This window comes from Mus caroli, chromosome 13, assembly GCF_900094665.2.
Source record: "Mus caroli chromosome 13, CAROLI_EIJ_v1.1, whole genome shotgun sequence".
Taxonomy (NCBI): Eukaryota; Metazoa; Chordata; class Mammalia; order Rodentia; family Muridae; genus Mus; species Mus caroli.
Genome location: NC_034582.1, coordinates 91,622,688 through 91,645,906, shown reverse-complemented (window position 1 = coordinate 91,645,906; position 23,219 = coordinate 91,622,688). Strand labels below are relative to the sequence as shown.

The window sequence follows — 23,219 nt, the reverse complement described above, 5'->3', positions numbered from 1 at the left end:
CGGTTGTATCTCCTTGGATACACAGCGGTTGTATCTCCTTGGATACACAGCGGTTGTATCTCCTTGGATACACAGCGGTTGTATCTCCTTGGATATACAGCGGTTGTATCTCCTTGGATATACAGCGGTTGTATCTCCTTGGATACACAGCGGTTGTATCTCCTTGGATACATACCCAGAAGTTGGGTTTCTATGTGGTATGGTTGTTGTATTTTGAGTTTTCTGAGGAATCTCTCTGGAGTTTTCACTGATGGCCCTGCTAATTTACAACAGTGCCAGAGCTCCCGTCTCTAGCCCCCCTCATTAAATCTCTTCGGCTGCCTTGTGGCGACTTGGTGAACAGCTTTAAGGCGATACTTCACTGTGGTTTTGATCTGCATTTCCATGATGACTGGTGTTAGTCAGGAGCTTCTCATGTGCATGGTGGCTTTCAGGGACTCTTCTTGGAAAAATGTCTGTTTAGGGCATGTCTGTTTGTATATTGAGAAATGTCTGTTTGTATATTGAGAGGGGGGACCGGGGAAGGTGGAAGATAACAATGATCGCTCTCTCTCCCCCTCCCTTTCCTCTCCTCTCCTCTCTCTATCTCCCTCCCCTTCCCTCCCTCTCCCTCCTCTCTCTCTCTCTCTCTCTCTCTCTCTCTCTCTCTCTCTCTCTCTCTCTCTCTCTCTGTGTGTGTGTGTGTATTATACGTGTATGAGTCCAGGTGCGTATAAGCCACAATGCAAACGTGGAGGTCAAAGGACACCAGCTCTTTCCACCTGTAATCACAGGATATCTTTGTATTTCTCTGTGTCTTTTTAAAATTCTTTCATCAGAGTTTTATAGTTTTTAACATGCAGATAATTGTTGTGGTCATGGTCTGGTCTTAAAGAGATTTTTATTTTATTTTATTATCCCTATAATTTCACTGGACTTTTTGAGTCTTCATTCTATCTTGCTCTAAGCCTCACTGGACAGGTTATTGACCCTACTTCCATTTACCCCAACCATTCCGAATGTTTCTACTTTATGAGGGGTAACTGTCTTTACAATGTTCTACAAATGCACTAAAATGAAAAAAAAAAAATAAAACAACCCAAAGATGAAGTTCGGATGTAATTTTTGTTTATGGATACTTTAGGTGAAAGGCATGCTGGCTTTAATACTATAAAACAAATAAGAAGATGAGAATGCAGATAGCCCAATTCAATAAACACAGTGGAGGACTGCTGAACTTGTGCAGTTAGATGAGCTGGTGCAAAGGGGTGGGATGGGATGGGATTGGGGTGGGAGGCTGCACAGCCAGCTGCAGGCATCCTTTGTCCCTGTCCTCCTGTTGCTGGGGTCACAGACACACACTGCCACGCTTGGCGTTTACATGTTCTGGTCACTAGAATGCAGGTCCTGAACACTTCACCAACTGAGGTGTCACCTTAGCCCTACCTACTCTTAGTGTCTCATTTGCTGCAAAAGATAAATGTGGTGGAGGCATGTTATCTCTGGGAGTTTCATTGATTTTACATAAACCACTCCTTCCTGCATTTGCTTGACAAAATGTTCTCTTCCAACGTCCAGGTTGGCGATTTGGATATCAACTATATAAACCTAGAGGGACTCTCCACCCATACGAGTCCTGAGTCTGGGAGGTCCATGCTGGGACCTCAGGCTTGCATGCACACCCTTCCTTCTGACACCAGTCCCTGCGGGCGCCCACTCATTGAGGACAGTGACGGGACCCTGGATGCTGCAGCTTCACAGTCCTTCGTGACACCATCCAGTTCTCACACTTCCAACTTGAACCTTTCTTTTGGTCTCCATGGATTTGAAAAGGAGCAGAGTCATCTCAAGAAAAGGAGGTAAGAAGCTTTGTTCTGGGGGAGACCTGCAGGAAACTGGGGAGAAGGTTTCATTTTAAAACCTGCCCCCACCACTTTTATGTCTATATCAAAACATTGCCCCCTTTTAATTTTCTGTATCTATTGTTTTAAAAGTAAGGCCTTTAAGAAAGCCAACGAAAATGCAATAGAGGAAAACCACAATGCTGACTGACTATTAGTATACCAGCAGAAATAGAAAAGTTTGACATTGTTTGGTGACACAAATACAATGGCAAATGAGAGACGTGAGCATTGTGTAATAATGTTGTGAAATGATTTGATGTTGTTATTAGTGTTGACCCAGCAGATCAATATATTAGTGTTGTAACAGTAGGAAATAACTCATTGTACAAATGAGGTATAAATGATTTAAGTGTCTAATTGTATAAATGGAATACTATACAGTCAAGAAAAATGAATTAAATAATGATGTGTGTATATAATATGCATCTCAGAAGCATAAAGTTGAAAAAAAACCACAAGCTACAGACTTAATTTTACATAATGTGAAATAAGACAATTTATTGCATGGTGATAAGCTATAAAGTGAAAGAAGAGATTGTGGAAAGGGAAAAAATCCCTAAATTCAAGAGCTAGTGAGAGAAAGAGCTGGGATGGAGTGGGCCAGACAGGCTTCCATGGACTGGTGAACATTTGTGTTTCAAGTCGGGTGCGCTCAGAAAGGATTTATTTTTTCTGGTATACATGAAATGACATTTTTAAACATCGCTGTTGTGCATGCCATGATGACATATATTTGTATGTATTCATGCTATCTGTGTCCATGTGTTCATCTTCTTTAAGGAATAAGCCAGTTTCTCTTTTCCTTGGGGGGAAGGTTAATATGTTTTTCTCTCATGTCCTAACCCTGACTCTATGTTATTTTCACATGTGAAGTTATGAGGTGAACATAGCACATACACATGTGCATGCTTATGTAAATGTGTAGAAATGAACATGCATGTAAATGAACAGATGCTCAGCAGAGCTATAGCAGATGAAGAAGAGGAGACAGGGAAGGGACCAGCTGCAGCGAGGGGGCCAGTTGCAGTGGACACCATCCACCGGACTGGATTTTATATGAATCTACAAATGGAGTTATTTTTAAAGTGCCAAGTATTGATATAAAAGGTTATTTTAACCATAAGTCCTAAAGTCTTTACTTAAGCTTGTAGTTTATTTTACAGTCTTATAGATGCCAGAGAGTGGCTATTTTCAATTAATTTTACAGTTCAATTACAATGTAGGTTTTGGGTGGCTTATATGTGCTGGCCATAGGAATCCAACAGTGTAGGGCAGTCTCTGTGTGGTTCTGCACAAGTAGATTAAACTGTGTGCGACTTAATACATTCTGGCAGAATCTTTTGGATATGTTAAGTGTCCCTCAGATCTCAAGCAGTGGATTGTTTAAAGAGACAATTTAGTCATATAAGGCAGAAGAAGCACAAATGATTATTCTGTTCTCCCTATAAAAATATTCCCAGAACTTAAAATTTGTATTTTCATGTTCCTGTTCTGGGAATTTTAAAAATCCACTTGCTACATATACAGAGGTTTTTCTTTTTTAGAATATCAGAAAAACTAAGCCAGGACTCAGGGGACAGAAGTAGGAAGATTACAAGCTCAAGGTCAGCCTGGACTGCACAGTAATATCAAATGTCTCCCTATCCACCCACCTGCCAACACACATACATACAGTTACTCGGAGGAGGAAGGAGAGGCTGTTCTGCTGAGAACACCTTCTCTCAGGCTGCTTCCACAGGCTAGCCCACTCCTGTGCACTCTCTCCATCTTGAGAGATGCAGGAATGATGGCAGGGAGGCTAGGCCGGTGGCTGCAGATAATCCTTTGTAGCCTTGAGCTGACTACAGCTCCAACCCGGCAGTGCCTGCTACCATGGGAGTGTGGAGCCTGAGAGACAGAAACCACACAGTGAAATTTACCAAGTGAGCAATAGCACGAGAGACAGGAAAGAGAAATTTAAGGGCCACACAGTCAAAAGTGTAGATGGTATAGGGACTAGGTTAACTTAGATGAATCCTCCATTTCCTGAGGGCTAGAGCCATGTTTGATGGGGCCACACACTTGAATCCGGATGCTGCAGCTCTCTGCCTATCCTGTATCTAAAAGCCACAGAAGACTTTTTCCAGCTTAGCAGGATAGCAGAAGTTCGCAGAACCCGTTCTCAATCCCTGCCTCTGTGCACAAAGGATGCACGAGCTCGTAGAAAAGATGAGCAGGAAGCAGAAAAAAAAAATCTCGGCCACACTAACAATTTTGGGAAGTTTGGGTTTACCATGGCATCTGAACCAGTCTGAAATCCTAGTGGCAAACTCATGGGTGTCTTCAGGTCACAGCCTGTTGGCCACAGTTAACTTACTTTCCCGAAGGAGACAATATCAAATTATGATTACAATTTACCCTGGGACAAATAGCCTGTGGATAGGTTATTTGTCTTTACAGTTCTTTCTCAGTTTTAGTCAAGGTATTATAAAATAGCGTTCTCTTTGGATCCTTTCCAACTGGGAACACAGCACACTCATGGTAGCAGAAACGTCAACACACTGTAGGTTTCCCATTATCAGCCAGAATGTGAGCTGATGCCTCATATACAGATTCAGCCGTGTAACCAGGTGCATTTGGGTCACTCTGTTTTCCACCATGGGAGTTTCGCAGAGGCCAAGTCATCTCTTGTGGCAGCTGCAGCTGAGGGGAGGTGGGAGGTGTCAGTCGTTCCTAGTCTGCCCTCAGTGGTATGCTATCCGAGCGACTCCTGTCACAGAGGCGTTGACCATGTGGCTGGAGTGACTCATTCCAGAGTCTTTTCTTCCTATGACTGTTTGCCATAAACGTTAACTTTCCCCCAGGGGCTAAGCCACCAACCAAGGAGTACACATGGCTCCAGCTGCATATGTAGCAGAGGATGGCCTTGTCATGCATCGAGGGAAGGAGAGATCCTTGGTCCTACAAAGGCTCCATAGATGCCCCAGTGTAGGGGAATGGAGAGTGGGGGATGGGAGTGGGTGGGTGGGTGGAGGAACACCCTCATAGAAGCAGGGGAAGGGAGGGTGTGATAGGGGGTTTCTGGGAGGGTGGGAAACAGGGAAAGGGGATAACGTTTGAAATGAAAAAGAAAATAGCCCAACAACAAAAAGTTAACTTTCTGGAAAACCCAACAATTTCGTATGTATAGGATGTAGTGATTATATTACTTAAAGTCCATAGCTCTTTTAAGAAATCAAGAAGAAAAATAAGCCATAAAATGACTATTTTAAAATATCAAGTAACAAAACCTTAGCTGATGGGAAACAACCATTTGTGTGATTTTAAAACTCACACGCCTCAAACAATGTCTCATCATAATCCACAGGGTAAAAAAAAAAAGCAGTTTTATACAAAGGCCTGTGGAATGTATTCTGGAATCTTACACTTTATGTCACTGTAAAGGAAAGTTCTGATCATAGCCTAATGGATCCACCTGTCATCCCATTCGTGGGCTAGGACCGTAAAGTCTACAGGCAACCATGAAGAGTGCCTTCCAGGCTTAGACAGAGAAGGGTTGTCACTGTTTCCTAGTGCTGAAAGTAAGACAGTGATGGAGCATCCAGGAAGTGTGCACAGCGAGAGAGTACCTTGTACTGTAACCGGAAGGTGGCAGACCCACAGTAGGATATCACTGCGCACTGACAGAGTCCACTTCACCAGCACAGAGACCATAGCTGAAAACTCTAACCAGGCACGCTCCGATGCACCTGTTTCTCCAATCTTAGACTGTGTGTTAGGAGACCATGCAGAATCTTGAAATAGCTATAATCTACCATAACTCCAAACCAATAACATTTACCAGGAATATTTATACCAAGCTTCATTTTTCATTAAAATTAAAGACTCTAACGGACTCTGAGAGGAGCTGAGGGGAGGTGGGAGGTATCAGTTGTTCCTAGTTTGCCCTCAGAGGTATGCTATCAGAGCAGCTCCTGTCACAGAGGAGGTGTTGCCTGTGTGGCTGGAATTACTCCTCATTTGAATGAGGAAATAAATAAAGTAGAAACATGCCTCCAGATCTCTCTTCTGCTCCACGCTAAGGAAAAGATCGCAATGAGCTCTTGGAAGAGGAGCCTGCAGTTACTAACAGGTTCCCAAGGGCCTTCCTGTGCCCAGGGACTAACTCAGGGCCAGAAACTGATCTGCAGTTTAAATCATAAGCATGGAGTAAGAACTCTGTTTGAGAGTCATTTAATTTATATAATCAATATTTCACTAAAATAGCCTGTTTTAAAAAAGAAAATCCAAACTGGGCTATTCAAAATTTCATCTTCTGTTGTTTGCAGTCCTAATAAAATGATTTTCCAGTATTGTGGTGGAGTAAAAAAAAACCCATCTTCTACCACTGAAACAGCCAAGAAAAATATGCTAAAAAGTACATTTCATTTTAATGTACCCATGACCATCTGGGATCACCCATGACCACCCATGGCCACCCATGACCACCAATGACCACCCATGATACCTATGACCACCCATGGCCACCAATGACCACCCATGGCCACCCATGACCACCAATGACCACCCATGATACCCATGACCACCCATGATACCTATGACCACCCATGACCACTCATGGCCACCTATGACCACCAATGACCACCCATGATACCCATGACCACCCATGACCACCCATGGCCTTGATGCTTAGTGGAGTGGTGTAAAATGTAAATGTTATAAGGGACTGAACCTTGAACATGTACAGTTGCATCCTGTCCTCTGACATTATGGTTATGAAAGTTACCTGGGAAGAAAAAAGCTGCAGTCAGGAAGCATCTTTACATCTTTCTGAGACTTCCAGGTTCTTTAACTTTGGAGATTATTGTCATGTGACATTCTTGAGGCTTCATGGGTGACTTATTTCTGACCCTTGTCTTGTCCTATCGAGGTGAGTGCTTCACTGTCTCTCTGTATGCTCACCTCTGCCCTCCTGGCTCTCCAGCTGTGGGGATGGATACCAACTGCATCTTCCCCGTGTCATTGCCCAGAGGGTGCTGTGCATGCAAGCCCGTGGCTCGGTATCATCGGCATGTTCAGAATATGAAGCTATAATAGCTATGTAGGGCTGATGATAATGACATTTACAAAAGAAAAATAATGAGGTTGCCAGTATCAATAGAACCTGCTTTTGTAAAGTAACCAAAGAGACTGTTGCCAGGTAGGAATATACACTTGGGAACACATAGACTTGTGGTTAAAAGGCTGATGAGACAGCTCAGAGCAAGTAGGGGTGCTGGCTGCCAAGCATGATCATGTGAATTTGACCCCCGAGGTTCCATATGGTTGTAGACAAGAACTAACTCTTGCACATTATCCTCTGTTGTCTATGTGTGTGTCGGAGGCACATGCATGCACATACCCACACACTTGTGTACATACAAAGAAGAGAGAAAGAAAAACCATGATAAAAATGTTTGTTTCAAAAGGGATTTGGATGTAAAAAAGTATAAAAAGCAGTATCAGGAAAACATTACATGACCACTCATTGTGTCTCATAACAATGAGAGAAGCTGAATGCAGAAAAGGTAAAGCCAGTGTCTGTCTGTCTGCTCACTGAGTGGTTTATTTCATGCTTTAGTTCTAGCCTGGATGCCCTGGTTGCCGACAGTGAAGGGGAAGGAGGTTCTGAGCCCCCCATCTGCTATGCTGTGGGCTCTCAGAGTTCCCCAAGAACTGGACTCCCCAGTGGGGATGAACTGGACTCTTTTGAGACCAACACTGAACCAGACTGTAATATCTCCAGGACCGAATCACTTTCTCTGTCCAGTACTCTGCATTCAAAGGTAAGCTCCTGAGAGTTCTGCATATAGGAAACACACAGGATGTGTTCTCAGTGCGTCCAGCTCTGCCTGCAGAGCAGATTCTGTCTTCTTCCTACAGGAGAAATATGTGAGGGGTAGGCTCCTGTGATACCTGATTTTTAATGTCCGTGACTCCATTTTGATTTGTACAATGCTTCCAGCAGGTGGTTGGTGTTACCGACTCACAGGGGGTAATGACATTTCTACATACATGGGAAGTGCTCCCATTTCATATAATATTCCTGTTCTCCTTCCTGAGGCAGGGGAAGGAGAACCATCAGAACTGGGTTAAAGTGGTCAAGCTTGCTTTGCACATATAACCTTTAGCTTGGTTCAAGCAAGGAGGTCGATGACGACGATGACGACAGTAAGTCAGAGGTGACATTGGCTGGGCATTCTGGCTTACTGAGATAATCTCCAACGTCACTTACTTTGTCATCTTGAAGTTTTACTCTTCTTGAAAATTTCACAAGCTTCATTCGTGTTTTTTTAAAAATAAATACTATAATTCAGTTTTTCAAAGAGATCCTTCTGCTTGAACGCTATCTATTTTTGTCTATTAGAGTTCCATTACATCCACTCATTTGGTTCTTAAATTGCATTCACTACTGTAAAACAGTGTGTGAAATGCCAGAGTTCTGTCAGGAACGCATGGTTAGTATGATAATGCATTGCTTTTACAGAGTACCCTGTAATATAAAAAAAGTGCTTTGATATATGTACAAAACACAGATTTTTTTCACAGCTCACCTAAGACATAAGTAACTTTTATGGTTTGAAAGAATCAGAGTTTTGTCTAGGTGACCCCAGGTTGGTCACATGTCATTAAATCCTTTCCCTCTGCAGCGTGGAGATCTAGCCTTATCTTTTGAGCCTGAACAACCTATGATAATTCTGAGTAATAGTAATAGATGAGGGAATGAATACTATTCAAGAAAAAAATAGATACGATTGTGAGTGTTAATACTGGCTAGTTTTGAGGTTTGAATGGAATGTGAAGACCTTACCATTCCTCCGAGTGAAAAATAGCTTTTTGGAAGCAATTTCGTATTCATTTTCATAGGAAGATTCTGTCCTATAAAGCACAGCTTGCTTCGCTTCTGTAATTATCCAGCATAACTTCGCCAAAAGGTTTAGGACAGTTTCCAGAGTTCCATTGTCGTGAACAATGGTTACTGGGCACGATGTAAGTGAGGCGGATGGCATCTGGAGGCCCTCTGTGGTCCATTCCCTGCTGGGGTTACAGTACAGTCAGCATCACTCAACCTCAGGCCCCGGTGGATGCACCCAGGTGAAGCAGCTCAGTCAAGGCCCTTTGAACCCAGTCAGGCTTCTGTGTCAGCTTTGCCTCAAGCCTTTAACCAATGGCTGCCCTGGGACCATGTGCTTTCACCAAAGAAGAATAGGTAAGACCGGCTCCTACACAGGGTGCTTTGTGATGCCTTCATTTTAGTAAAAAATCCTGCATCACTTACCCCTCCCCATAAGTAATACCTCAGAGCTCCATGGGCAGGATCAATGCTAAGGCCTCTGTGGGCTAGGAGTTAGAAACTATCATAAAGGGCTTTAATGAATTTCTATTGCATATTCCTCTAAAATTTCCAGAACATGTAAGAAAACAATGTTTTAATTATCCTGCCATCTTGCATCTTTTTATTATGTTGCAAATATAATAGAAATAACACACAATTGGGAAGTAGGAACAAAAATGGTGGGTCATTTAAAAGGAATGATTTTAAAATCCTGTAAATCATTGATAGCATCACTCTGGGAAGCACACTTGGAACGTCTATTAACCAACGTGGCCAGGAGAACAGGATTCACAAGGTCTTCCCCTAGACCTACACCGAAAACTATAAACAATCCTTCGAAAGCATAAAACCTCTTATGATTAGAAGTAGGTATTTCTCCACCTTCTGGTTTTTTGGTTTGGTTGGTTGGTTTTTTTGTTTTTTTTTTTTTTAGTTTTTCGAGACAGGGTTTCTCTGTGTAGTCCTTGCTGTCCTGGAACTCACTCTGTAGACCAGGCTGCCCTCAAACTCAGAAATCCACCTGCCTCTGCCTTCCAAGTGCTGGGATTAAAGGCGTGCGCCACCAGTGCCCGGCATTTCTCTACCTTCTAAAATTGCTCAAGGATCAAGATCTCAGTTAGTAAAGAATTTTGTCTGAATACTAAAGTATAAGTGAACAAAAAAGTATAATCTACATAAAAACAAATTAAAGCCATAGTTGAACACTCAGAGAGAAAATTAGGTGACTTAGTTTTCTCATTTTTAACCAAGCTGTTGAAATGGCTCAAAGGTTTTTTTTTTTTTTTTTTTTTTTTTTTTTACGTGTGTGAGAACGATTGAGAGTGATTCCACAGATCTAAGGAGGAGGGCACTGAAGAAGTTTGGAGAGGCAAACAGAACAAATCATTAAGATCATGCATAAAATGTTGGGGTGCAGGTCTCTTAACCCAGCCACACAGGAGACCTAGACAGACTATCCAAGCTCTTTGCCACCCTGGGTAACCATGTCTCAAAACTAGCTGTAGACCATGGGACTAGGGCACATGGGCTGGGACTCAGTGGTCGAGGCCCTGCCTGTCATGCATGAGGCCCTGGGTTCAATCTGAATAAAACCACAACCCACACCTTTTATTCAGGGACTGTGATTCGATAATACTGTGGCCTCTCCTAGGAGTCCTTGCTTTCTGGGATCCGGTCTCGCTCCTACTCCTGCTCATCACCCAAAATCTCTTCAGGAAAATCCCGGCTAGTGCGAGACTTCACAGTGTGCAGTTCCAGCGAAGGTAAGCCCTGCCTGCTGCCATCTGACTTCGAACTCATTCAATCCCAAAGCAGATGTCCAGCCAGTCCAAGTATGTAAACTGCCAAGGAGCCACAGGCGAGCCCCAATTCTACCCCCACAACCGGATTTCCCAAGCTTGGTAGAATCTTTTCCTCATGGGACATCGGTCGAGTTATAGATTTAATTCTGATAAAAATCGTACCTCCGTGCTCACTTCCGTGATGCTTGTTTTAATAAAATGTTGCTCTCAGGGATGGTGCAAACAAGAATGGATTCCAGGCATATTCCTTCGAGGGCCTTAGAGGATTTAATTAAAGAAAATTTTGAGAATTACTTTTATCCTATATGTACAGTGCCAAGAGGCAGCTCCACAAGGAAGGCAGAATGGAGTCTCTGCCTTCCACATTTAGCCCAGGGCTTGAGAGAGTTGAAATTACAATGTATTCACAATAGTAGTAACTGGACCTCAGCCTTAGGAGGAAGAGCAGCAACATAAGGAAGCAGAAATACAACTTTCATACAATAAACTTTTATTCTTGTAGCTACAAGAAAGGGTTCCCATTAGAAGAGTCTGTTTCTCTTCTAATTTCAAAAGTGAATTTTCAAAAGTGAATTCAGCCCTAAATATAGAAAGCTTATGAGCGATGTGGGGGTCTCCTGAGAGCTGCTCTCCTCCACTGCCCGCAATTTAAACTTTGCTTTAAAATTTAATTACTTTGTGCTTCCTGCACACAGATTATTGTGTAGTGGTCATATTTAAAGGCTGGTTTGGGAGTGTTCCTGTCTGGGTGGACTGCATTTTAATACAAAACTTCCAGTACATCAGACAACACTCTTGTTTTCTTTTCTCCATGAGCCATCCAACAGCGAGCTGCAGGTCTCTCGCTTCCCAGCATGCAATGTTTAAGACAGGAAATCTTCACACTCCCCTTCCCCTTCTCCTTTTTTTTTTTTTTTCTCTTTCTTACTTTGTTCTGGTTTTATTACCATTTTGCATTCTTTGACATCACGTGGAACATGTAACTACTGCAGCAAGATCCAGTGTGTGAGTAAGATAGACAAGATGCAAGAGCAACAATAGCAAGTGCTGCTTTGTATCTGTCCCCTTTCCTCTGGGATGTATCATTAGCAGAGAAGGAAGACTGGTCATCAATGTTTCTAGAAGTTCTCAGAATAAAAATGGGGACAACCACTGCGAGAAGTTAGAGGTTTGCTCTGCCCTCCCTCATCCTTCGTTTCATGCATGGGTCCTTCTTGAGGCTCCAGGTCTCCCGTCAACCTTGGGTTCTGGTTTCCTTAATGGACATCTTTTCATGAATAGTCCTAGCTGGTGGCTCAGTCTCATCCTATTGCATTTTGGAACACATACTGGTATCTTCTACATAGTGTGTGGTATTGGAGACTCACCATTAGAACTTTCTCCGACCTGGAAGGTTTGAAATCAGTGACATTTGATGGAGGAAATACAATTGTTTAGTAAGGAAAAAGTACCTTCCATTACAAATTTGAAATAAAAACTTAAATCTGTGCATTGGAATTGAAATAAAGAGAGGACATCAATCCCTTTGTTGCTCGTTTAGCTTATAAATAAAGGATTGTCTTTAAACAGTGTATTTAAATATAGAGCTGTTTGAATAAAGTTTGAAACCATCCAGAAGGTAAGAATTAGAACCAGGTGAATTAGCTTGATACAATACAATATCTACACACACACACACACACACACACACACACGAGGGTTCTAGTAGACACACACTGTACAGTTGTCAGCATCACTACAGATACCATTTATGGCCCAGCCACACCCATATGGCTATGAAGGATAACGTACCTCTGAATGGAGAAGAAATAATTTGCTTGCGTAACCAAAACACGGGTGTGAAAGCTTGCCTAGTTCAAGGACACATTCAAATGTCTTATTGCTCAGTGTGCTAGAATGGATCAAAAGTAAACTGGTGTTTGTGTTGCTGTTACTTCTCGATTAATGACTTTTGAATAATACTAAAGTTTTCTTTATTTAAAGAGATATCAAATCTCCCTTTGCCCCAGAGGGGATGCTCCCTTTTATGAAGCATAATACAGACCCTAAGCTTAGGATTCATTTATACTAATATTGATTCTTTAAAAACATTTTTAATTAATGTATGTATGTATATATGTATGTATGTATATGTGTATGTATGTGTTTTGCTTGAATGCATGTATGTGTACCATGTATATGTCTTGTACCCTGAGAGGTCAGAAGAGAATGTCAGATCTCCTGGGCTACAGATGGTTGTGAGTCACCATGTGGGTGCTGGGAATTGAACTCAGGACCTCTGAAAGAGCAGTCAGTGCTTTTAACTGCTGAGCCATCTCTCCCTTTTAATATATTTAATTTATTTTATATGTATATGTATGTGTATGTGCTACATTTTCATGGGTACTCACACAGTTGTGAGCACCCAATCCAAGTGCTGGGAGTCAGATTCCAGTCCTCTGCTAAAGCTCTGTGTCATCTCTCCAGCCCCTCTTTCTAGCTCTTATTTGACATCTCCTGTCTTCCTTGTTAATTCTGAAGGATTACTTGCTGTTGTTTCTCAAGCTTTCTTTTTTTTTTTAATTTTATTTTGAATCAAGGGTTTAATGGCAGCAACTTTAGTATTTAACATTTGTATATTTAAAATAAAGTCCAGCTATATAGTCTCCTTTGGTACTTGTGGATTTCTGTAGAACAGAATGCTGTCGGTATTGAAATAATAACTACAGCCTCACTGTGAAGTCCAAGTACAGTCTACATTAAGAATTTGTAGAGTGATGTTATACATTTAAAAGCTGTTATAAACTGATGGATGGAATCTTGTTAGATTGTGGCCAGGTTCTTTATAATGGACTTTATAAGTTGATAGCTTGTCTGGCTCTCTTATTTTCTTGGAATGTCACCCTATTTATTTAGAAGACCTATGACTTAATTTGAAAAACATTTTATAATGACTATGAAGGCCTTTTATTTTTCTCAAAGTGGACTTTCTGTTGCATACAAGGATTCAGGGGATGTTTATTTACATTCTGTATGCAATGGGCTCATCCCCCTATATTTCCAGCCCCTTCCCTTCCCTCTGCTTCTCTCTAGCTCTTCAGTGCATTGGTAAAGGTTTGCCCTGCTCTGTGGGCAGTGTGTTCCTCAGTCGCTGCTCCCTCCCTCTCTCCCCAGTCTAAGTCAGCGTCTCCCTTTATCCATAGTAAGTATCTCAGCTCTGCACTATGTTTGCAAAGCCTGCCCCTGTGCCCTACGAGGCCAAGGGGAGGGCGGGCTGGTTCTTCTTTCCCACCAACTACAGGATGCGTGTATGAGTGGACTGCTTGCGGATTTTACAAGGCATTCAGGTAAACTCTTCCCTGTGCTGGACGCAAGGCTTTCTTAGGGCTTTGCTGAAAAGCAGCCAGTTACTGATTTCCTGTCTTGGAGGGATTGGTGTTACAAAACGGTTGAAGTTTCAGTGAGAAGTATCCAAAAGTAACCAATGAATTATCTGTACTGCTTGCAAACTGTCAGCTTCCCTTCGTTGATGCTAACAGGTCCCTGAAGTCATGGAGCTGACCTCTCCCCCCACCCCCACCCCCCAAGCCAGGGCAAGCAATGAAGCTTTACATGCAGAAGATCAGTTTTCTTGGTTTTTTTCCTAACTGAAAATGTATAAAATGATAAGTATTTCAGACTAACAAGTAACCACAGCTTTTCTTTGTTTTTTTTCTTTTCAATTTTTTTTTTTTGTGTGTCTTACAGAACAGAGATCATATAGTTTCCAGGAGCCACCAGGAGAAAAAAGGTATGTTGAGGGTTCTCACTCACTTCTGCAGGGTTTGGAAATGTCTATCTATACATCACGTTTTCCTCTGTGCCCATAGTTGGTGAGAGATTTCTGTGTAGTAAGCTGCCCAAGACCCATTTCTCTCTCTCTCTCTCTCTCTCTCTCTCTCTCTCTCTCTCTGTCTCTCTCTCTCTCTCTCTCTCTCTCTCTCTCTCTCTCTCTCTCTCTCTCTCTCTCTCTCTCTCTCTCTCTCTCTGTATTTAGTGTAGTCATCCAAATGACTGTTTTCCGTCCTCAGGGGTAAAGGCTGCAGGGTTGGGGGCAGGAGGGTTCCATTTTAGGTACACTGACAGTTTACAAACAGTTCAGATTTGACCATTTTGAGAGGCTGTGAGGACCACTAGCCTCAGAGGTGGCATATTTTCTCTAGATCTACTCTACCACAAAAAGACTCTCTCCAGCAGCATATCCCGAGGTGGTGTTATACAAAGCCCATAATCACGCCTGCCCTTGCCCTCTGGATTTCTGCTTAGAAGTGTGAGGCTTGATGCAGGAGCTCCTTTCAGCACTGCCAGCTTCTGATTACTGTGTAGATCTGAGGCTTGAAGTTTACGCTGTTGTGTATCTTAGAACGTAAAACGGGTACCACAGCCAAGCTTGGGAAGAGACCATGCTACAAGTGGGATGGCCAAGCTCTGTTGGCCTTGGGTACCTTAGCTGGCATGAATCACCCATGGAAGTAGCCTTGGGGTTATTGCAGAACAAGCAACAGAAATGGCATTGTGACAAAGATAATGATGACGCTGGTGACAGATGAGGCATAGTTACTGACAATCATTGGGTGATTGTACATGCCTCGTGCTGTTTTAAGTAGTTCATATTTAAGCAGTCTATTCTGGACACTCACTTGATAACCATCTTGGTTACCGATTCACTGTCTTTGGAATTCTGCCTTTCTAACAATTGTAGTAATAGTGGACTGATTATTAAGAATTTTTTAAATTACAAATATTTTTTGCTAGGAGGTTGTAAGATAAGGAGAGCCAATGTAACACTTGGTCAAGTCACAGCTCATACAGTAATATTACCTGCATGGGGTGTGTGGGAAGTCTTACTCATGGTCACTTCTGCTTCTCTCTCTCTCTCTCTCTCTCTCTCTCTCTCTCTCTTTCTCTCTCTCTCTTTCTCTCTCTCTCTCTCCTTTCACCTCTCACTCCTTAGCCACATTGATGCTTTACCTTGGCCATTGTGTAGGTAATTATTAAAGGAGCTGCTTTCTTTGGGATTCTCTTATTTAGACTAGTCAGTTTTTGAAAGAAAAAAAAAGACACATGAAAGGGACTTATCCCAGACCTTGTAGGCTCACTGCAACAGACAAGCCACTTTTCCAGTTTCCTGATGCTTATATAGTGCAAATCACCATTATAACAACTGTCCATTTTAAATTAATACATTCTAATTAAATTATCTTTAAAACATCTAAACATCTAAGCATTAAAGAAAGTGCTACCAAATTGGTCCTCCCTTTGCATAGTGGGAATTGACTTTAATACTAGAAATCAATTCACTGAAAATAATAGGTTATCAGCAAAACTGATTAATGTTAAGATCTGAAGATCCATATTCCTCACACATTTGAGATATGTGTTTACCTATTGAAAACAGTATCAGGAGAGTTTCTGAAGAGTAGGGTTTATAAGATTTTATGGTGAGCAGTTTTACCAACCTCATGCCAGAAATTGAACATTTTTTTGTTTGGGGATGTTGAAAAGAACTTTTTCTGACTTTTATAAATTTAAAAGTTACTTAAGCTCAGTTCGTTCTTATCCAAAGCAGCTGAGTGCTTGAGGAACATTGCGCAGTCAAATTTGGTTAAAATACAGAATGAAACCATCTGCATTTGCACACAGAGGCAGTGCCGTTCCCATAATGCAACAGTGGCTCAGGCCTGTGCTAGCCACTGTTCCACCAGGTCCGGTGGGCTCTAGCTCCTTAATATAGTGTTGGTTTGTTAACACTTAGGTTTAAGTCTCGGGGCTAATGATTAGATGGGGCTAAGGATTAGATGGCACAGTTTTATAGCATTCTGAAGAACATGGTATAGTACAGTCAACCTAACAGATTTTTAATAAAAACTAGTAGTTTGTTGATAAAGTCTTCTGTGATGTGGAGAATCGAAGTAGAGTTGAGTAGCCAGGAGTTAATTTTTGTTTTATTTGAGATGGTTCAGTCTGTTCCTTCTAGGAATGACTACACGGACTAGGGGAAGGCAAAGTGATCATGGCCTAGTTACTCTAGCGAGCAGCCTGGGTAGCCTTGATTCCTCTATGACCTACAATCTCAAGTTGCAAACCACCTGGCTGAGTGGGACAGGCGGAACCCATAGACACATAGTCTGTTTCCCAACTGGTAGCAACCAGAAACGCCTAATCTATTGCAAACCATCACTGTTCCCAAGATAAATAGAGTCTGCTTCCGCGCCATCAGTTATCCTGCTTCCCTGTCCCAGGAGATTTCTGTTGGCATGCTAAACAGGTGGATGAGTGTTTTCAGGGTGAGGTTATGAGAGAATATTTCCCAAGCATTTCTGTATAATTTTCAGGAATATAGCAAAGTTGAAACAAGTATATGACGACTGCGCGTACTATTAGATTCTGTAGTTGTCAGCATTACTCTATCAAATCTAGCCACCAGTTCATCCATGTGTGCGATTCATTTTTAGCTAAGAAGCTGCTGTTTTTCTCTAGAACCATTTCAACCTAAAGCAAAACGTAATTGCGCCCATACAGGTGTACGTAGAGACATAATGCTCGTCTCGTCCTTTGTCCCCCCTTAGTCCTGTAAAGCCTGGTCGGTCACAGGGTCCTTTCTTTGTAGGATTCAGGAAGAAGAATGGGATGGGTACGTCATTCCTGCCAAATCTGAGTCTGAAAAGTACAAAGTGAGCCGAACTTTCAGCTTCCTCATGAACAGGATGACCAGCCCACGGAACAAATCTAAGGTAACTGAGTGTCTGTGCCTATCTGCTGTAGAGTGTAGGCGGCTTCTGTCCTCAGCAGCTAGGGTCATTCCTGGATGTGTTCCCCTTCCATCTCCCGCCTCTGACTGTACGTGCCCCTTCTTACGGCAGCTTGTTAGGATTGTTAAAGCCCGTGCATGGGTCAGCTCACATGGATGCAAGGGCCCTGTAAGAGTGTTAGATGGTGACTCTTTTCTTTCTATGTTTCCTTCTACTTTCCCTATCATGACTGCTGCCTCTGAAGATGAAAAACAAGGACACTAAAGAAAAAGAAAAAATGAATCGACATCAGTTTGTCCCAGGAACATTCTCCGGGGTTCTGCAGTGTTCCGGTTGTGATAAAACACTCCTGGGGAAAGAGTCACTCCAGTGTGCCAGTAAGTCCCATGTGTGATGTGTTCCCTCTCTGTCCTGAAAGCTCCCAAGGGTAAAACCACTGCTCAGCATGTTTGCACAGACCTACTCGTGAGGGCCTCTCATATCACAGAGCTATTTGCCTTGCAGTGGTCAGTACTGGTCATTCAGTACTTGTGTCCAGTCGATGACTTTCTTAAGTCTAAGCCTGTTACCTCATTGTCTGCTGGACGTCTCCACTTGAATATTTCACATCTTTTGAATGTTACTTGCTGAAAACTGAGATCTTATCCCATCTCGGTGCTTGCTGGCAAGCCGATCCACCCATCGCCCCAGACAGACACTCGTCACAAGACTTCAGAGGATTTGTTTATGACACCTTTTCTCTTGCATGCTGGTCCTTTAGCAACTCTCTTCACTCAGTTTCCAACGTGTATCTCAAACCCACCTACTTGTCACCCATCACTGCCCTCACTCACCTGAAGCCACCACTAAAATTGGTCCACTTATGTCGGTTTTCTATGGCTGTGATAAACTCCAATGACCAGGACCAGCTGGCTGTTTTTCAATGACGGGTTCCTGAGAGGAAGGACCAGGGGATCAGAAAACAAAGAAGACAGGAAAGTTTGAAAATCGGGAGGTCTTACATAAGCTCTGTCTTATGCCAAGCAACTTTCTTAAGAAATACATCATCTTATGTACAGTTCGCAGGGGAGAAATGAAACAGAGTCAGCAGAAAGCTATCATACTGTGGGAAGAAACCAGCAGGAAGCTAATCAAGAATCGTTGCATAATGGGAACACGGGATATTTCAAAGGCATCAAAGACAGAGTATGCAAAGCCCTGGGATCAATAACCACAGCCCGAAAAGAAGGGGAAAATGAATCCTTAGGATCCAGAAAACTGCAGTGTCCCTAAGGTCTTGACTCAAGCTATTCCTGGACTTGCCAAGTATGTACCTGGTTTTAGACCAGGGACTAAGTTCCTCCTGTATATATCAGGGCCTTAGGGAAAGTCCTGGACCAGCCTGGCCCTCAACACACCATGACCCAAAGCACCTAGAGAAGGAAGGGTTCATTTACTTGACATGCCCTGTTCACAGTCCATCACTGAGGAAAGCCAAGACAGGTGCTGAGGCAGGGCCAGGGCCCATGGAAGAATACTGTTACTGGCTTGAACTCCGTGGCTCACTTGCCTTGCTTATTGTAGAACTCAGGACCTCCTATCCAGTGGCAGCACCGCCCATAGTGGGCTGGGCCAGGCCACATGAATCATTAATTACAAAAATACCAAGGAGCCAGTGTGGTGGAGGCATTTTCCCAGTGGAGGTTCCCTCTTCCCAGATGACTTTAGCTTGAGTCAAATTGACGAAGAACTAACCAGGACTCAACACAAGGCTATTCTCAAGGCATTTGCTGGGGGAGGGGAATCCCTAATGTCTTGCAGTGACTTCATAGCCCTACAAGACACGGTCGATTTCCCTCCTCTCCTCTTGCTTCCTTTGCTGGTCACATCGCCTTCTTTACCCGTCTTCTCACAAGCCAGAATACTCCTGTCCTAGCGCCTTCTGTCTTTGAGGCTCTTTCTTCAGTAAGCCCTGTAGATCATCAGTAACACCACCCTGTACCTGGCTTGCCATTTCCTTGTCACTGAGTCCCCGGCCCTGTTATTTACCACCATGTGTGTTATGGCATATTTCCATTCACTGTAAGTTCTGGAAGGAGAAAGGGAGGGCATAGTAATTTTTCACAGACCCTACACGAGCCAATGCAAAGCTGGCCCTTAACACTTATGTTTAATTAATGAGTCCTAAGGTAAACTGATGTGCAAGTAAGACCTGCTCCACTTGAGTCCACTAAGTGGATGTTGATGGCATTGTGGTCGAAGATAGAAATTGCCAAAAGTGCTGTAGACATGCTCAGCTGTCAAACCAGTTATTACTTTAAAAAATAACTGTATGAAGACTTACAGAAAATATACGGCGTGAATGGAAACTTAAATCGTCTCAAACTTTTCCACCTGCAAAAGCTTTGCTGTTAATTTATCATCTTATTAGCATTTAACATTGTTCAAACTAATGGGTTTTATGATGACTCTCCGTACATGCGTATAATATGCCTTCAGCATCTTTAATTCCCTACTGTCATCTCCTGCTGCCCCTGTTCCCCTCCCCCACTTCAAAGCCCCTCTCTACCCTCCTGCATCGTCTCTGTTGTTTTCCTTTCTCTTAAATTTTTATTTCTACAATGATTCATGTAAATATACAGATAAGTATACAGATACTGCCTGAGCCCATCTAATGTTGCTCTTGTGTTGCGGGTTGAGTGTGCCGCATTGGGTAGCCACTTAGAGGGCTCATCCCTGGGCATGTGTGAGTCCCCCCTTCTCTCAGCAGCCACTAATTACTTATAGTCTCTTCTAATCCCAAGACATTGCATCAGCCTTTAATCTAAGATTGCATCTGATGATATTATCAAGAGTATTTAGTTATTCCTCCTGGTTTACTCACTTCTTCTTTTATAGTTTCACAATATAAATGAACATTTGTTCTTACACGGATCTGTCTACATTGCTAATTAGTCCCTTAGATTAAATTCTACAACCAGGTTGTGAGTGGAAGTGTACACTAGCTGCTTCTCTTTATACAACAATGGTTTTTAGAAATAGTTTGGGGACTTACAAGGTTTTCATTGGGAGTGGAGTGTTGGTCGCTCAAACTTGGATTACTATCACATTTTGACATTGGGTAGTAGATGATGACCTGGGCAGCCTCTACTGTGTTAGATGTCTAATCCTCTATGCATAAGGGTCAATAGCTCTACTATTATAGACAAATGTGATGTAAAACAATACGTTGTAAAAGAAGAACTCAAAATCTTGGTGTCATTGTTGCTGTTAGATTCCTAGTTGCCAACAGTTCACAGACATTGCTGTTCTGTAGTGTTCTCACGTCTACCTGGCTTAGGTGCTCGTATGTACTTTGATGTGACACTATCTGGTGGACAGGCCTTCTCATATGCGTTCATCGTGGATGAACTTTGATCAATATTGTTTCACTTTCATGTCCTTTCCTGCCTTTTGCACTGAGTTCTGCTTCTCTCAAATGTGTTCCCCGTGTTTGTTCCTTTTCTTTGTCTGTCACATAACCGTTTCTGTGCGTCTCATTCTTGAGGCGTGTGTCTTTAATTTAGCTCGAGAGAGTCTGTAATGTAACGGAAAGGTCTTGTTTTATAACAAAGGGTTGTTCTTATTTACATTTAGTTTTACTGCTTCCGACTATCTTTGATAGTTTCTGGCTGTTTTCCTTGCTGTCTGGCTCAGCTCTTTGGACCATGTGTTGTTTGGTTTTATTGTTTCCTGCCATTTGGCAAGATAAGGGCTTTTAATATCTACTAATGATCGGGCTATGGCTGTGTGGGGCTCATAATTTAATACAGTTTTTCTTCCTTATGTGAGCCTCCTTCTCCTCTCTGTTAATATATCCAATTGTTGCATTACTGCATTCTTTCTTATATTGCAGGCTGAGCATTTCAGGAATTGACTTGACTGTTTCAGGAGCAATTCAGTGTTTTGGTTTACTTCTCTGTGTATACTTACAATGGCTTTGAAACCATTCTCCCTCCTTCATTTTCTGCCCTCCCTTCCTTGCTTCTTTCTGCCCTTCCTTCCCTTCCTTCCTTCCTTCCTTCCTTCCTTCCTTCCTTCCTTCCTTCCTTCCTTCCTTCCTTCCTTCCTTCCTTCCTTTGTTTTGTGTGCTAAAGTCCCTTATTCTCATAGCTCAGGCTATCCTCAAACTTACTATGTAGCCAAGGTTGACTTGAAACTCCTGGTCCCCGAATCACCGAGCCCAAGGGCTTTCTGTTTGCCTTTGCCTGGGTCACTGCTTACTTTTAGGCTAGAGAGAAAGCTGGGTGACTAAGCAGATGTCGCTCTGGCAGAGGACTGGAGTTTGGTTACAGAACCCACACTGGACAGCATTCAACCACCTGTAACTCCAGCTCCAGGGGATCTTGATGTCTTCGTGGGCACCTTCACTCGATTGAGCATCCCCATGTACAGACTCATAGACATAACTAAAAAGAAAAAGAAATCTTAAGGAAAAAACTAAAGACCTCCTGTCAACCCATTCTTCAGTCTTTATTCCCCATTCTTTCTCAGGCTAGGATGTGATGAGGCAGCTTATGGAAACCTTTATGCACTTTGTTTGTTTCACCCTCAAAATGCAATCTATCTGGCTAAATGAAACCATACTCCAAAGTCTTTCCCTTTAAGCTTCTGTCTGCAAGGTCCAATACAGTTGAGCATTTATTGTTACTGCGGGAGAATCTGGGGCCTGTGTGCCTTGTGTCCTTGGTTATTAACTCCCTTCCCTCTGCCTATATGCCAGAATACTTTTAAATGTTCTATCACATGGATATTGTCAGCGTGTGTCTATGGCATGTATCATTTCATCATTCTTGCAGTCTGTCTGTCTCACAAAGCTCCACTTCCTTTCATCCAGCTGGCCCGCCCACAGCCTTTTCTTTTTCCATGCCCCCAGGTTGGATTTCATGGAACCCTCTTTCTTCTGTCTTATTATAGGCACATTTTATTCATTTACTTTTCTTTCTTTCTTTTTTATTGGATATTTTCTTTTTTTACATTTCAAATGTTTTCCCCTTTCCAGGTCTCCCCTTCAGAAACACCCTATCACATCCCCTTCCCCCTGCCTCTATGAGGGTGCTCCCACACCCACCAATCCACTCCTATCTTCCTGCCTTGGCATTCCCCTACACTGGGGCATTGAACACCCTCAAGTCCAAGGGCAGCTCCTCCCGCTGATGTCCAACAAGGCCATCCTCTGCCACATATGCGGCCAGACCCATGGGTCCCTCCATGTGTACTCTTTGATTGGTGGTCCAGTCCCTATGAGCTCCCGGGCTCTTCCCTGTTGACACTGTTGCTCCCCTAATAGGGCTGCAAACCCTCTCAGCTTCAGTCCTTTCTCCAACTCCTCTGTTAGGGACCCCATGCTCAATCCATGATGACTGCGAGCATCCACCTCTGTATTTGTCAGGCTCTGGCAGGGTCTCTCAGAAGACAGCTTTATCAGGCTCCTGACAGCAAGCCCTTCCCGGTATCCACAATAGCATCCGGGTTTGGTGACTGTATATGGGATGGATATCCAGGTGGGGCAGTCTCTGGATGGCCTTTCCTTCAGTTTCTCCTCAACACTTTGTCTCCCTATTTCCTCCTGTGAGTATTTTGTTCCCCCTTCTAAAAAGCACTGAAGCATCCACATTTTAATCTTCCTTCTTCTTAGGCTTCATATGGTCTGTGAATTGAATCTTGGGTATTCCAAACTTTGGGGCTAATATCCACTCATCAGTGAGTGCATACCGTGTGTGTTCTTTTGTATCTGAGTTGCCTCACTCAGGATGATATTTTCAAGTTCCATCCATTTGCCTGCAAAATTCATGAAGTCACTGTTTTTAATAGCTGAGTAGTAGTATTCCATTGTGTAAATGTACCACATTTTCTATATCCATCCTCTGTTGAGGAACATCTGGGTTGTTTC

At 42.8% G+C, this 23,219-nt stretch overlaps 1 protein-coding gene across 3 annotated transcripts in view; it reads left to right on the top strand.

Annotated features, from left to right (window-relative positions):
• Positions 1-23,219, top strand: part of Arhgef28 (Rho guanine nucleotide exchange factor 28) — a 297,229-nt gene that overhangs the window by 197,755 nt on the left and 76,255 nt on the right. For all 3 annotated transcript variants that reach the window (XM_029468326.1, XM_029468327.1, XM_021180313.2), the window contains 6 exons: positions 1,558-1,838; positions 7,483-7,687; positions 10,388-10,499; positions 14,265-14,307; positions 17,167-17,290; positions 17,553-17,685. In XM_029468326.1, coding sequence (XP_029324186.1) covers positions 1,558-1,838; positions 7,483-7,687; positions 10,388-10,499; positions 14,265-14,307; positions 17,167-17,290; positions 17,553-17,685 — 898 coding nt within the window. The remainder of the gene's footprint in view (positions 1-1,557; positions 1,839-7,482; positions 7,688-10,387; positions 10,500-14,264; positions 14,308-17,166; positions 17,291-17,552; positions 17,686-23,219) is intronic.